Raw genomic sequence first — 13,363 nt, 5'->3', positions numbered from 1 at the left:
AAATTACAAATTAAAACTGTAGAAATAACCAACCATCATGTTGTTTCTTGAGTCTTCCTGACCTACTAATATACATTAAAGTGGATGCCAGAGACATGGCTGGTAAGAGTCATCTTTAAAGTAGCATTGAAAATCCCTAAACTTAAAAACTCTACCCTGGGACAAAATAACGTTAAAACCCTTGATTTAAAAAATATATCTCTGGAACCTGATTCCTGCATTCATACATTATGTATATTCTGCTGTGGTATCACGTTAGATGCATCCCAGTAGGTTTCATAAAATAAAGTATTATTTTATGAGGCTCAAGTTTCCAGCCTTGACAAATTCAGAAAGGAATTCTCACAAAACCACCGCAAGACAACATTGCACCTCTCTCACAATAAAAGGTAGATGCGATACTGTATCTTTATGAATGGAAACTCAGGTCTCCCAGCCTATTCTGACTACAGCATGCCATCCCCATGGGCCTATCCTCTGTCAGAGATAGGGAGAGTGTTTCTGGAGATGACCAGGAGGGTCGTGGGAAAGTCTCTCAAGCCTCTTGTTGACATCCGTTCCAGGCTAGAGTTACAGCTAGTGGAATGCTCTATAGAGCTGGCATTCCACTCGTTCCCGAGGTGTTCCATGGAGCTGAGAGGCTCTGAGTCGCCCTGTTTCATCTCAGGCCCTCTCTGTTTGCACGGCTCAGTGTTCGACACACCCATGCACACTGACACCGGATCTGCTCCTCTTAACCCTTTACACATCCGCCAGATGAAGAACTAGGCCAAGCAAGCTCTTCAGCATTTTCACCACTTCATCCACAGTGCTCGATTGTATTTGTAAAGTAAATGCGTGTTGAATAAAAAGTGGTTTGCCCTTTTTATGCACCGAGCTGCTCTCTCTGAATGAGTTGACAGTTGTCTGTTGTCTCCCTAGGATGTATGCTTTCTCTGCCATCGATAACCAGCGCCTGCAGTACCTGTGGGACTGGACCCAGCACAACCTAACCATCAAGGCTGGGAGGCTGTCCTTCCGCTTCAACCCTAAACTGTGCATGTCTGAAATCCACAAGATGTGGGAGATGACCGGCATCACTGAGAAGTTTGAGGAGGATTTCCGCAACAACGGGGACAGGGCCAGTTGTGAGTACACCGGAAGACATTTGGACAGTGTCTAACCTTTGAGTTACCTTTGAGGAGGTTCTCTAAGATGTGGTCTGTGTTTTGTAGGTGAGAGTCACATCCTGATGTTCAAGTACAACAGCACAATGAGTAACCGGATCAAGCTGACCTGGGAGCGCTATCGACCACCAGACTACAGAGACCTCATCAGCTTCATTGTCTACTACAAGGAGGCGTTAGTATCTCCTACCTAATACATAGAAACATAAGCACGTTTAAAAACACTTGTATGAAGGACACTTTTTGCTATAGTCGGGAATCCTTCGTTTACTGAAGGTGGTGATTTATTTTCATGCATTCCAGACCGCACCAGAATATCACTGAGTTTGATGGGCAGGACGGGTGTGGGTCCAACAGCTGGAACATGGTTGACGTGGACCTCCCTCAGGACAGCCAGGTAGACCCTGGTGTACTGCTGTCCCCACTGAAGCCCTGGACCCAGTATGCCATATTTGTCAAGGCCATCACCTTGGTGGTGGAGGACAAACACACTCCGGGAGCCAAGAGCAACATTGTCTACATACGCACAAGCCCCTCCGGTAAGAGCCGGTACACCTGCTGGTCCCACACCGGACTACATTACAGCTGCTCCTCACAGAAGCTGCTTACCCTGTTACTCGTAGTAGATTACGTTTTACCCCTACTCAGATACTGAAATGCTTAGCAGAACTTCCAAGAAGGAGCCGTGTAACTTTCATTTAAAGCTTTGTGGAACATGGATATTTCAAAGAGTATACTGTATTAAACAGCAAGTTGGTGTCTGTGTTACAGAGCCATCTATGCCAATGGATGCCCGTGCATATGCCAACTCGTCCTCCAAGCTGGTGGTGAAATGGTCCCCGCCCCTCAACCCTAACGGCAATTTGACCTATTACCTGGTTCGCTGGCAGCAGCAAGCTGAAGACAGGGAGCTGTACCAACACAACTACTGCTCCAAAGGTCAGCATCCTAACCCCTCCTCTAATTCACACTAGCTGTTATACATGTGGATTGCGGAGTCCATGCGGTTGCTTCTTTCTATTACGCAAATGTACACACCACAAATGTTCTATTACGCAAATGTATACACCACATTATGCCTGTTTGTTTTGTGCTTTTTTGATGAATGTTTTTTTCTAACTGGTACCATTTCCACTAAACAACAGAGCTGAAGATCCCTATCAGAATCTCAGCCACAGGCTTGGCAGACATAGAGGAGGACACCAAGCCCACCAAATCAGACCTGTCTGGGGGGGACAAGGGCCGCTGCTGCCCCTGCCCTAAGACCAAGGAGGACCTGAAAGCAGAGATAGATGATGCTTCCTACCGCAAAGTCTTTGAGAACTTCCTGCACAACTCCATTTTCACCCCCAGGTAGGTGTTCAGGCAGCAGGGACAGACAGTCAGACACTATGACCATAAATCCCTTCTTATAACCTGTAGATTATTGTCAAAGAACTGAGCTCACAGTCTGGGTCGTGTTTACTTTAATAGACCAGAGAGATCCAGGAGTGGTGCAGTGGTGTCACAATTACCTAGCCCTGGTTCTGACAGGATCTAAACATCAGTGGTGGGGGGGGGTGACGACAGAGTGCTGGGCTGGAACTGTGTCGCACTGGACAGAGGCACAGGGAGCCGGAATCAGAGGCCCGCTGATGGTACTTGTGGCTTTCCATCGCCATGACGACAGCAGCGTCATGATATTAAGTCCTAGCAGGCTGTGATTGAGGCAGCACAAACAAACCCAGGGAGAGGATCTGATTGATAAGTCTGAAGGGTCCGCCCGGACCTCGCTAGGCTGGCTGCACACTCAGTGTGAGGACTGACATCTGTGTTGTGTTATCGTTTTACCTTGCTTGTGGCTATGGATGCTTTACAGTTATACCGATTCCAACCCCTTCACATACACACACACATACACTCACACTCCGTATCGTACACAGAAACACACACAGATGAACACACTCACACTAAAAGGCTGATTGCGTTTTGAAATTGAGCCTTTTTCACGGTAAACTCAGGCCACTTGTTTCCCCATACCAGATGGCAGATCAGACTGTGTGTTTTTTGTGTGTGTAGGAGGTGAATGAGTACATGAGCAGGACTGTGTTTGTGTACTCAGGGTATTCAGGGTACATTTTATGGAGTATTCACTGAATTGGTACCAGTTCATAAAAATACTAGATGCAATGGAAAACAGTGCACTTGTTAACCTTCACAAGTGGAGCATCTGGTGCCTGACAGATCTCAGTGTTTTTACCTTATCTTAACGCCAGCCTGCTTGGTACCATATGCCTTTCATCACCTGCTGGGCCAAGCCCATACATTTATGTACAGAGTAAAAACCAAGCCATTAAGTCGAAGGAATTGTCTGTCAGAGCACAGAGACAGGATTGTGTGAAGGCACAGAACTGGGGAAGGGTACCAACACATTTCTGCAGCATTGAAAGTCCCTGCGAACAGAGTGGCCTCTATCATTTTAAAATGGAAGAGGTATGGAAGCACCACTATTCCTAGAGCTGGTCGGTCTGCCGAACTGAAGGAAGAGTCCTAATAATGGCTGAGCCGGATAGAGCTTGAGGTGATCTGCAGAGAAGAGTGGGGTAAATTCTCAAATATTGGTATGCCAAGACAAAGACCGTAATCTAGGGCTTTGTAGATGAGAAACATGTTTTTGCCAAACCTTAACGTTATTCAATGTGATTAACTTTTCTGTCAGGCAATAGAATATTCTGCAACTAAACGTTAGATAAAATCTAGCTATACTCTTGGTTGCCAGATAAAGTTAGTTTATACAGTTTTTCTGGTTATCTTGTATTTAATCCAACAGTGCCTTAATGCATCAAACCTTATACATTGGCAAGCATTTGTAAAACCTTTATTGCTTTGTTCATATGTGTTTTTCTATGTCGGTTGATGCGGGGGAAAATTAATTTAACAATTTTAGAATAAGGCTGTAAAATTATAAAAAGTGGAAAAGGTGAAAGGGGACTGAATACTTTCCGTGTGTTTGTTTGTGTATGTATGAATTAATTGCCCTTTTTTCCTCATTTGTGATGCTCTCTCACAGTATTAAAACAGTATGTCCTTCTCTGTGATGCTCTCTCACAGTATTAAAACAGTATGTCCTTCTCTGTGATGCTCTCTCACAGTATTAAAACAGTATGTCCTTCTCTGTGATGCTCTCTCACTGTATTAAAACAGTATGTCCTTCTCTGGGATGCTCTCTCACAGTATTAAAACAGTATGTCCTTCTCTGTGATGCTCTCTCACAGTATTAAAACAGTATGTCCTTCTCTGTGATGCTCTCTCACAGTATTAAAACAGTATGTCCTTCTCTGTGATGCTCTCTCACTGTATTAAAACAGTATGTCCTTCTCTGGGATGCTCTCTCACAGTATTAAAACAGAATGTCCTTCTCTGTGATGCTCTCTCACTGTATTAAAACAGTATGTCCTTCTCTGTGATGCTCTCTTACTGTATTAAAACAGTATGTCCTTCTCTGTGATGCTCTCTTACTGTATTAAAACAGTATGTCCTTCTCTGTAAGGAAACAATATAACAAGGCCACTATTGTTACTATGTTGATTTGTTGATTTGTTACAGCATTGCTGTCTAGGAAACAAAGGAGCGCCAGGTCTCTGGTCAGCCTGCCGGCCGGCTGCTCTACTTGTATGTCCACAAGCCCTCCACCACAACAGAGCCAGTGTTATCACAAAACACTTGAGGGAAGTGCCTCTGAATTAGTGCCCTTTTTTCAACTGAAAAAAGTTCAGGGTTCAGAGAAGGGGTGAGGGAGAAAAGGGAGGGGCAAACAGAAACAGAGAGGAAAGGAAATGTTTTCCATTCTGCTCTCCCTCCTCCCCTCATACACTCTCTTTGTCCGTGGCGCGGCTAAGAGTGACCGGCTGCCAGGAAATGTACAGCAAAGCCATCTGGAATTCACATGAATGAGAGCAGAGAAGGGAAGATCCCATTAGCGCTGGCTAGACCCATGAACACCATTCAGACTGACTGGCTGTAGTAGAGGACAATAGTCAGGGGACAGGGATGGTGGTGATGACACATCACAGTCACTGACTGCACATCAACTGCTTAGGTTGTCATAAACATGACATCATACAAAGACACTGACAAGTAGGTTTCAATGTGTTTTGTCCTGTTGTTGGCACTGTACTCCATCATTCGTGTGTCCTTCACACAGCACTTTCTATCCCTGCAGTGTTTTGATATTGTATATGAAGTCAACAAAGTCTTAGTCCTGTTTCTCTGGCCTGTCTTTTCACTGGGTTGAGATGCTGCTTTGTTCAACTACTGTGGGAAAAATCTATTCCATTTCGTTTGGTCACATGGTACACCTCTAACGGGTTAATACTCAAATACCGTTATACTGTCACACCTTGAACAAAGCCAGGAACCACCCAGGTGGTTTAAATTACAGCTTGTCCTACTCTCTGAATTTTACCTCTCCATCATACTGAGGAGTACTTAATATTGGCAAACCTAACTGCATTTTTTACTCTCTGCTCTGGGATATAGAGATTTCTTATAAATGATGTTTGTAAAAGGATTTATGTTTTATATCTTTGCAAACAAAAACATGTTTCTCCCTTGTTTAGGCCTGCTAACTGGTGGTTACAGAGATGGTTGGCCCCACTAACTCTGGTTTGCATATCAGAACATGCCCTATGGAACCTGTTTTTACCATGTTACTCACACTCATCATTCAAACGCAAGCTCTTGTTCTCTTGTGTTTTGTCTGTGCATCTGCTACTTGCTGTAGCAAATGCTTGTTGTTTTTCTTACTCAACTTGGCCTTATTTGAGAGCAGGTGCTGTTCACTTGTGTCTCTTGGTATGACTGATACAAGCTCTTGTCTTGCTGACTCAACTTGATCCATGCTTATGTGTCATTGTTTTAGTGCGGTTTCGGTTGCGGTCGGTTTCGGTTGGGAAAGACGGGCCAGGTTGAGACATCTACCACCTCATGTTATGGCTGGTTGCTAACTGGATGCCATGATGGCAAATGGAAAGCATGACTGGGAGCCGTGGTGGAGAGAGATGGTAGCAATGTTGGCTTGTTTAGCCTGGCTAACTAGCTGCCAGTAGCATGGCTATTTACAATTAATTGAATGTGACTCGTGGGTCGTTTAGGGTGTCACACAAATGCCTCAAGGCATGTGGCTACGATGCTACAGGTTTTCCTGTGGTTGTGCAGCATCACATATGAATGAACAACATGCAACACCGGGAACGTTGACGGCAGCCACGTTCCTTCTCCTGGATGATGGGCGCAGCAGCACTTTCCTCTGCAGCATTCCTCTAAACCACTGGAGGTGGTGGACTTTCTCATACGAGACCATACTGCTGCTTTAGTGTCTTCATACTGGTCCTGGGGACAGCTATGCTAGACCATTTTGGGCCAGCTTCGAAAGTGATCGGTAAAACCGAGTGACTGACCGAAAAGGAACATAGTTTTGGCACCATACACAGGGTACAATCATGGCCTTTTCAAAATAAGCGCAGTGCAAAGGTAAGAAAGCAGTGTTCTTTTAGGAGGGAACTTGGAAGGGAGGATGCCAGCTGTAGTCAGCGCCTGGTTAGAAGGTCACATTTCCGCTTCAGTTCTCTGTCCAGAGTTCATCTGAGGACAGGTCTGCCTGCTTCGCTTGGCTCTGGTGTGTTTCTGAGAGTCCACAGAATCTGGGGTGTGTTTGTTTGCAGTTCAACTCGTTCAGTCCAGACAGTCGTTTCGTTAGAGAACTTTGGGAGAAAAAGGCATCAGTATCCCAGTCCAAATTCCAGCATTGTGAAACTAAAGTCACAACCAAAAACCTAAAGCATAATCTAGTACCTTAGACTCTGTATTTTCAGATGTAGCGTCTAGCTCAAACATTCCGGGTTTAAATTTTTTTTTTTGTGTGATGTTTTTCGTCTCTTTGGATACTCTTGTTTGGCCACATTTGCAGATTCAGGGAAACCTGAGAGGCAAGCAATAAAAAGAAGTAGCGTGACTGTACACAGAGATATTTAATAAAGCATGATGAGTACATATGAAGTCTTCCTTACAAAAAATATTTCAGTCGTTGCTAATGATGTGTCCACAACACCTCAGTTGACTGCAGCGACCGCATTCATTATGTTCTTATTCCTCCTAATCATTTTTCCAATTATTCACCCGCTCTAGTCTCTTGCTCAACCGGGGAGTTTTAGCTGAAACACCTGCATTGGAGGTGATTGCATTCCCCAGCTAACTTGAATGAGCTCGCAGATGCCCAAACTGCCACAAGGGGATGCTAGAGGGCAGCAAGATATGGCAGCCCTGTCAGACATTCGCCCTTCCACCCTGGGCTGGACCAAACCCATTTTGTGCCCCCACCTGCAGGACCAAAGGGCACTGTCTGTATACTGCGACCAGGATTCAAACACCTGGCCAGAGGGGACACAGTGGTACTGAGTGGCAGAGACTTACACCACTGCAAAACTCAGGGGTCCTCTAGTTAATGCATTCTCACTGCAGTTTCGACAGTGCAATCTTATTTTGAAAGGGTTGCCGGAGCAGACAAACTGTCAGGATGGAATGTTGACAGGGTTGTGTGATGGCTAATGTTTTCTTCCCACAGATCTGTGTGCCTGTCTGTTGGCTGTGTTTTCCCACTCACAGTAAATACTGCTTTCCCGTGGGTGCCTGGTCAATCTCAAGGTCTTTTGTCACCCGCTCATATTTGTCATATTTGCTTGGCGCAGTATTTCTCAAGGTCTTGTGGCTGGAATGTAAGATAAAGCAGAAACAACATTCTTTTGTATTCCATAGTGGACCCTGGTAGTGTGTACTGTAAGGTGGAGTAAGAGCGGGACGCTCGGGTTATCAGCCATTTCAGAGACACTCATCAGTCACAGTCAAGACTCAAGTGAAGGTGAACTAACATCACATATTGACATCACCTTTTCCATGTGTACTGCAAATTGACCTATGAATCCAAATTACGGATTCATTGCTGTTGAGGTCAACATGTACAACACGCCCAAACTGTCAGGCAGCCTTGTAATCTGATTACCTTAGTTGGCTGCAATGTGGGCTGTTTAATTATTTTAGAAACCCAAAGAGAGCCAGCCGTTACGCTTACCTAGGGAACTATAGGTGAGGTCTGCTCCTCTTGGTTTCGCCACAGCGCCCCCGTGTGTTGTGGAGTCCAAGTGGCCTCGCCTCGTACCGTCTGGTGAGCTGCTCCCGCCGCCTGCATGTTGTCAGTGGCTCCATCTGATGCCCACCTACAGCTGTCTGGCTCTGTCCCCATCATCCTCATCCTCACCGCCCCCATTCACTGTGTTTACATCCGTCTCCATGAAAGAGGCCTACAGTCCTGTTGCAGGTTTTTGTGTTTGCTTTTTTTGGGGTGGGGGGTTTTGTGTATATTTCTTTATTTGCCTAATTCTTTATAAAGCGAAAAAATGCCTCTCTACGCATTAATCAGGTGGTCATTACTTTTCCGTGACTTGTGCCGGAGCCGCGCGTTACGCCAGTGGATGGATACTTGTCGGCAGACACCGTCAGTAGGGGTCTGTGTACAGGCAGGGTGCTGACGGGGTGGATGTGTGCTCTGTCTGCACCTTTCCCCACCCCTCTGACCCCATGGCACCACAAAGCTCCACAGGGAGCGGAGTGTTGCAGCTGGACAGACGCTGAAACAACAAATAACATCAGGCCACTTCAGCACACTGTACTGTACTTTCAGCTGAGCAGAGTCCCGGCGAAAATTGTCATTTTGCTGCTCGTTACTACTTATTTCCATGCTGTATTCCTGTAGGGGGCCCCACTCTGTCCAATGAGGTTGAAGGGCATGCTTTTGCTCTGTGTGACTGGCGTTTATGATGTCATGTGGGGCTGTGTGTGTAGGCTGCAGTATGGTGTGCTGTCTGTCACAAGTGTTCCAGAGTGTATTACCGTAAGGCAGGCTGAATTCACATTCCCCCTTCTCCGGTCTGTGCCTCTGCGCCCTTCCAGAGAAACTAAAAGCCTACATATCTCCCCTCATTGTCAACCTTGTTCTCTTAGCGTTTGTCGTTTCCTCGCCACACCTGTGTCTGTTATCCTACTGTCAGTCAGTGGGTGTCTGTTTTTTCCCCAGGCCACCAGACCGGCGGCGAAGGGACCTGTTTGGTGTGGCTAATGCGACACTGGCACGGGGTGGCAACAGCACAGGCCTGGAGGGTAATGGGACAGAACGAGAGCCCCCTGAAAGGGAGTTCCCCTTCATACAGGACCAGAGCAAGACGGAGTTCATTGAGATTTCCAACCTGCAGCCCTTCACTGTCTACCGCATTGACATCCATGCCTGCAACAAGGAGGTAGAGCGTTGCAGCGCCGGTGCCTTTGTGTTCTCCCGGACCAAACCCGCTGGTGAGACAGTCAAACAGTACAGCTGGAGCCATAATCCCACCCATTATTGCAGGACTGACCGCGTCCACCCGCATGTTGCCAATTTTCTTGGCTTCCTGTGCCTTTTTGGAAATGGCTAGTGTGTAGGATGCTGCCTGACATCCCGTGTCTTCGTGTCTGTCTGTCAGAAAAAGCGGACGACATCCCAGGCAGGGTGCTCCAGGAGAGGGATGAGAAGGCAGAGGGTTCGGTGCTGCTGAGATGGCCGCATCCTGTCAAACCCAACGGCCTCATCCTGATGTATGAGATCAAGTTCCGCCAGGGCACTGAGGTGAGTCTGGGTGGACCGGGCCCTCTGGGGGTTCTGCAGGGCCAAACCCTTCAACCCATTGTTGCACCTAAGATGTACGGCTGACGCTGTCTTGCGGGTGTGTTCTGTTTCAGCCTGAGAAACACGAGTGTGTGTCACGACAGCACTACGGGGTTCACCGAGGAGCTCGTCTGACCAACCTGGGCTACGGGAACTATTCTGCCCATGTCCGGGCCACCTCCCTGGCAGGGAATGGGTCCTGGACTGAGCCTGTGTTCTTCTATGTGCCACCACCCAAACGTATGGAGAAAATAGGGCTTTTATGTGGATGATGTTGATGCCCAGGAATGACTGGTGGTTTTAAACCCTTGTTCCTCACTGGTGAGATTGTAATGGTTGTTCTGTTGTGGTTTTGTTGCAGGGGATTATGACAACGCTTTCTATCTGGTCATCATCATTCCCATCATTGTCATAATCCTGATCGCCAGTCTCATCATGGCCCTCTTCTTGGTCAACAAAAAGAGGTAAGCGAAGCAGAATGCTCATGAAAACAAACCTTAACTCTGGTAACAAAATATTTGACTAGTGTGATGTGAATCAGTGGAATGATATAATGGCACTATTGTGATCATTTTCCGGCCTTAAGCAGTTCATAAGATTGTATGCTTTTCTGCTGAATGAATGATCCTATTGTTGCCATTTCGGCATTCACTGGCTCACACAGATGTGTTTGTGTCCGCAGGAACAGTGACAGGCTGGGGAACGGCGTCCTCTATGCTTCTGTCAACCCTGAGTACTTCAGCGCTGCAGAAAGTAAGAACCGTCTGAATGCCTACTTGAATGACCAGGTCCAGTCAGATGATGATGAATCATGATGAAGGCACCTTTGACGGCCCTCTCCTCCTGTGTTCAGTGTATGTTCCAGACGAGTGGGAGGTGGCCAGAGAGAAGATCACCATGCACAAGGAGTTGGGCCAGGGTTCCTTTGGCATGGTGTATGAGGGCCTGGCTAAGGGTGTGGTTAAGGACGAGGCGGAGACCCACGTGGCCATCAAGACGGTCAATGAGTCGGCCAGCATGAGGGAGAGGATCGAGTTCCTCAACGAGGCCTCCGTCATGAAGGAGTTTAACTGTCACCACGTGGTAAGACAGACCGAGTCAAACGCCTGTTGATTCTGTGGTTCAGAAGCACTAGCTTTTAAATGGCACGGTTAATTCCTCAGGTCCACAGAGGTTTAAGGTTTGAAGCAAAGAGAAGAGAGCAATCAGCCAGATAGTCTGGGAATTATAAGTCACCCCTCCTTATGCGTAGGTTCAGAGACACCTGACTTGCTGCTGAGGTCAGAGGTCAGTTGAATAATATAATGGTGCTACCCAGACCACAGGGAGCTTTCCACGGATCTGTGGTATAACCTGAGGTCAGCTGTAACTGTATGATCTCAGACCTCTGTGCTTATCTCAGCCAAACTCATTAATTCAGCTAAGCACAAGTGTTAAGGTGGTGTTTAAAAGTCAAACACTTAATTATTAAGCTCAATCTGAATCATTTAGTGGCAATGAACAAAAGCCTCAAAGCTATAGTTATGTTGAGCCAGAGTAGTTTCAAACAAAGAACATTGCAGTCAATTAGAGAATAATATCACTTATGAATCTGTTTCTGGCCCAAAAGCTTCAGAAGGAATACAACATGAATGTATGTGTTGGTCTGCCCTGACGCCATGTCTGTGCTGTGTTCTGATTGGTGTAGGTGCGTCTGCTGGGCGTGGTGTCCCAGGGCCAGCCCACCTTGGTGATCATGGAGCTAATGACCCGTGGAGACCTGAAGAGCCACCTGCGATCCCTCCGCAAAGAGGCACGTACATTATCCCTGCTCTGTCACACACAGATCTCACAGGTCTATGTGGCAGTGTATTCACACACACACACACACACACACACACAAACCTCTTCTTCAGTTGGTCTCCCTCACGTAATGTGGTGTGACCTGCGCTAGGCCAGGCCATGGTTCAGACAGGGAGAGAGGTTGGAGGGACAGACTGAATGGACTGCTTGTGCTCACGTCTCTGCCTCTCTGCCACAGAACATGTCCAGCCAGGTCCTGCCCCCGCTGAAGAAGATGATCCAGATGGCAGGGGAGATTGCAGATGGCATGGCATACCTTAACGCCAACAAGTTTGTCCACAGAGACTTGGCTGCCAGAAACTGCATGGTGGCAGAGGACTTCACCGTCAAGATTGGAGGTGAGTGCTTCAAAATACAGTAGTACTCGTACTTCCTCCTGTTTATTCAATGCCAAACTCTCTCTACGGTACTCCCAAAGTAAGTATTTTGAGATTGCTGAATGATTGAGGGGGAGAATTAGCCTGTAAATCTAAATGGACAGAAGAAAAGAAGGCCTTATGTGCTCCTCTTCCCCACATGAGTGATTTAGCGGCCACTTAAGCTCTCTTCTTGTCTTCTCAGACTTTGGCATGACACGAGACATCTATGAGACAGACTACTACCGGAAAGGAGGGAAGGGCCTTCTGCCAGTTCGCTGGATGTCCCCGGAGTCGTTGAAAGATGGTGTGTTCACCACAAACTCGGATGTCTGGTATGAGCTCCCCGCCCTCCCACTCGCACACAGAGTTAGGAGGCCGGCGCAGTCCAACACGGCACATTCCTTTCTACATACATCCATGTCCTAAAGAACTGGCAAGGTTCTTTGGGTTTCGCTGTAGTTAGTTGGTTGCTCTTATGAACATGTTAGCCTTTTCTTATGTCCTCTAAAAATGTACAAAGCAAGTGATATGAATAAATCAATTGGCTGTGGGAATTAGTTGAGTTGTCTGTCAAAGGCAAGTGTTTTAATTAACGTTGTAAAATGAATGACTACATTAAAAGCATGAGCTTTCATTTTCAAGTAACCGTCACTAACGCATGAACATTGAACTACAAGACTGAGCAAGAACAAACACAGGCCCCTAGGCCTACAGTAGAATCCTACAGACCTTTCCATGGAGAGAACAAATTGCCTTTGGATTTTATATTCATCTGAAGGTGTGACCTATTTCAAACCAAAACCAACCACCCGTGACAAATCAATAACAAGCAACTTCATACTGAATATAGGCCAACATCCTCACATCATGTACAGTACTTCCCAGTGGTGAATGGTGTTATATCTTGCATACAGTATTAAAGAGAACTAAAGGTCATTTGTAATGTGTCCGGTGCTGAAAGTACATTTGGGTCACATTTGGGTGCTTTTGATAGTGGGGACGCATATCTCATGGACCACATGTGTGCGGCACCCATAGCCAAATTCGTGACTACAGAGTCAGGACACTTTTTTTTAATGACCCATTCCAAAGACAGAACACTACTTAGGCCACTGATCTAAGGTGCTTCAATTTGATATTAAGACCAGATGGAAGAGTGCCCCCTACTGGGCCCTCCAATCACTTCCAATAGCATCTGGTCTCACTCCCAGATTAACTTTGACATTTTTCTAAAGAAGGTAAGACAGAAGGGAGGAGACAGAAGGAAG

At 46.5% G+C, this 13,363-nt stretch overlaps 1 protein-coding gene across 1 annotated transcript in view; it reads left to right on the top strand.

Moving 5' to 3' along the window:
- igf1ra (insulin-like growth factor 1a receptor) overlaps positions 1 to 13,363 on the top strand; it is a 98,539-nt gene that overhangs the window by 78,881 nt on the left and 6,295 nt on the right. Inside the window, exons 6-19 of the mRNA XM_010892698.5 lie at positions 922 to 1,127; positions 1,215 to 1,341; positions 1,470 to 1,705; positions 1,938 to 2,105; positions 2,312 to 2,519; positions 9,274 to 9,545; positions 9,713 to 9,855; positions 9,969 to 10,134; positions 10,256 to 10,358; positions 10,577 to 10,647; positions 10,748 to 10,977; positions 11,582 to 11,686; positions 11,915 to 12,074; positions 12,298 to 12,427. Of these exons, the coding sequence (XP_010891000.2) occupies positions 922 to 1,127; positions 1,215 to 1,341; positions 1,470 to 1,705; positions 1,938 to 2,105; positions 2,312 to 2,519; positions 9,274 to 9,545; positions 9,713 to 9,855; positions 9,969 to 10,134; positions 10,256 to 10,358; positions 10,577 to 10,647; positions 10,748 to 10,977; positions 11,582 to 11,686; positions 11,915 to 12,074; positions 12,298 to 12,427 (2,325 nt within the window). The remainder of the gene's footprint in view (positions 1 to 921; positions 1,128 to 1,214; positions 1,342 to 1,469; positions 1,706 to 1,937; positions 2,106 to 2,311; positions 2,520 to 9,273; positions 9,546 to 9,712; positions 9,856 to 9,968; positions 10,135 to 10,255; positions 10,359 to 10,576; positions 10,648 to 10,747; positions 10,978 to 11,581; positions 11,687 to 11,914; positions 12,075 to 12,297; positions 12,428 to 13,363) is intronic.

Source organism: Esox lucius, chromosome 19 (assembly GCF_011004845.1).
Source record: "Esox lucius isolate fEsoLuc1 chromosome 19, fEsoLuc1.pri, whole genome shotgun sequence".
Classification (NCBI taxonomy): Eukaryota; Metazoa; Chordata; class Actinopteri; order Esociformes; family Esocidae; genus Esox; species Esox lucius.
Note: the sequence above shows the minus strand (reverse complement) of the source record. Positions and strands in the feature narration are given on the sequence as shown.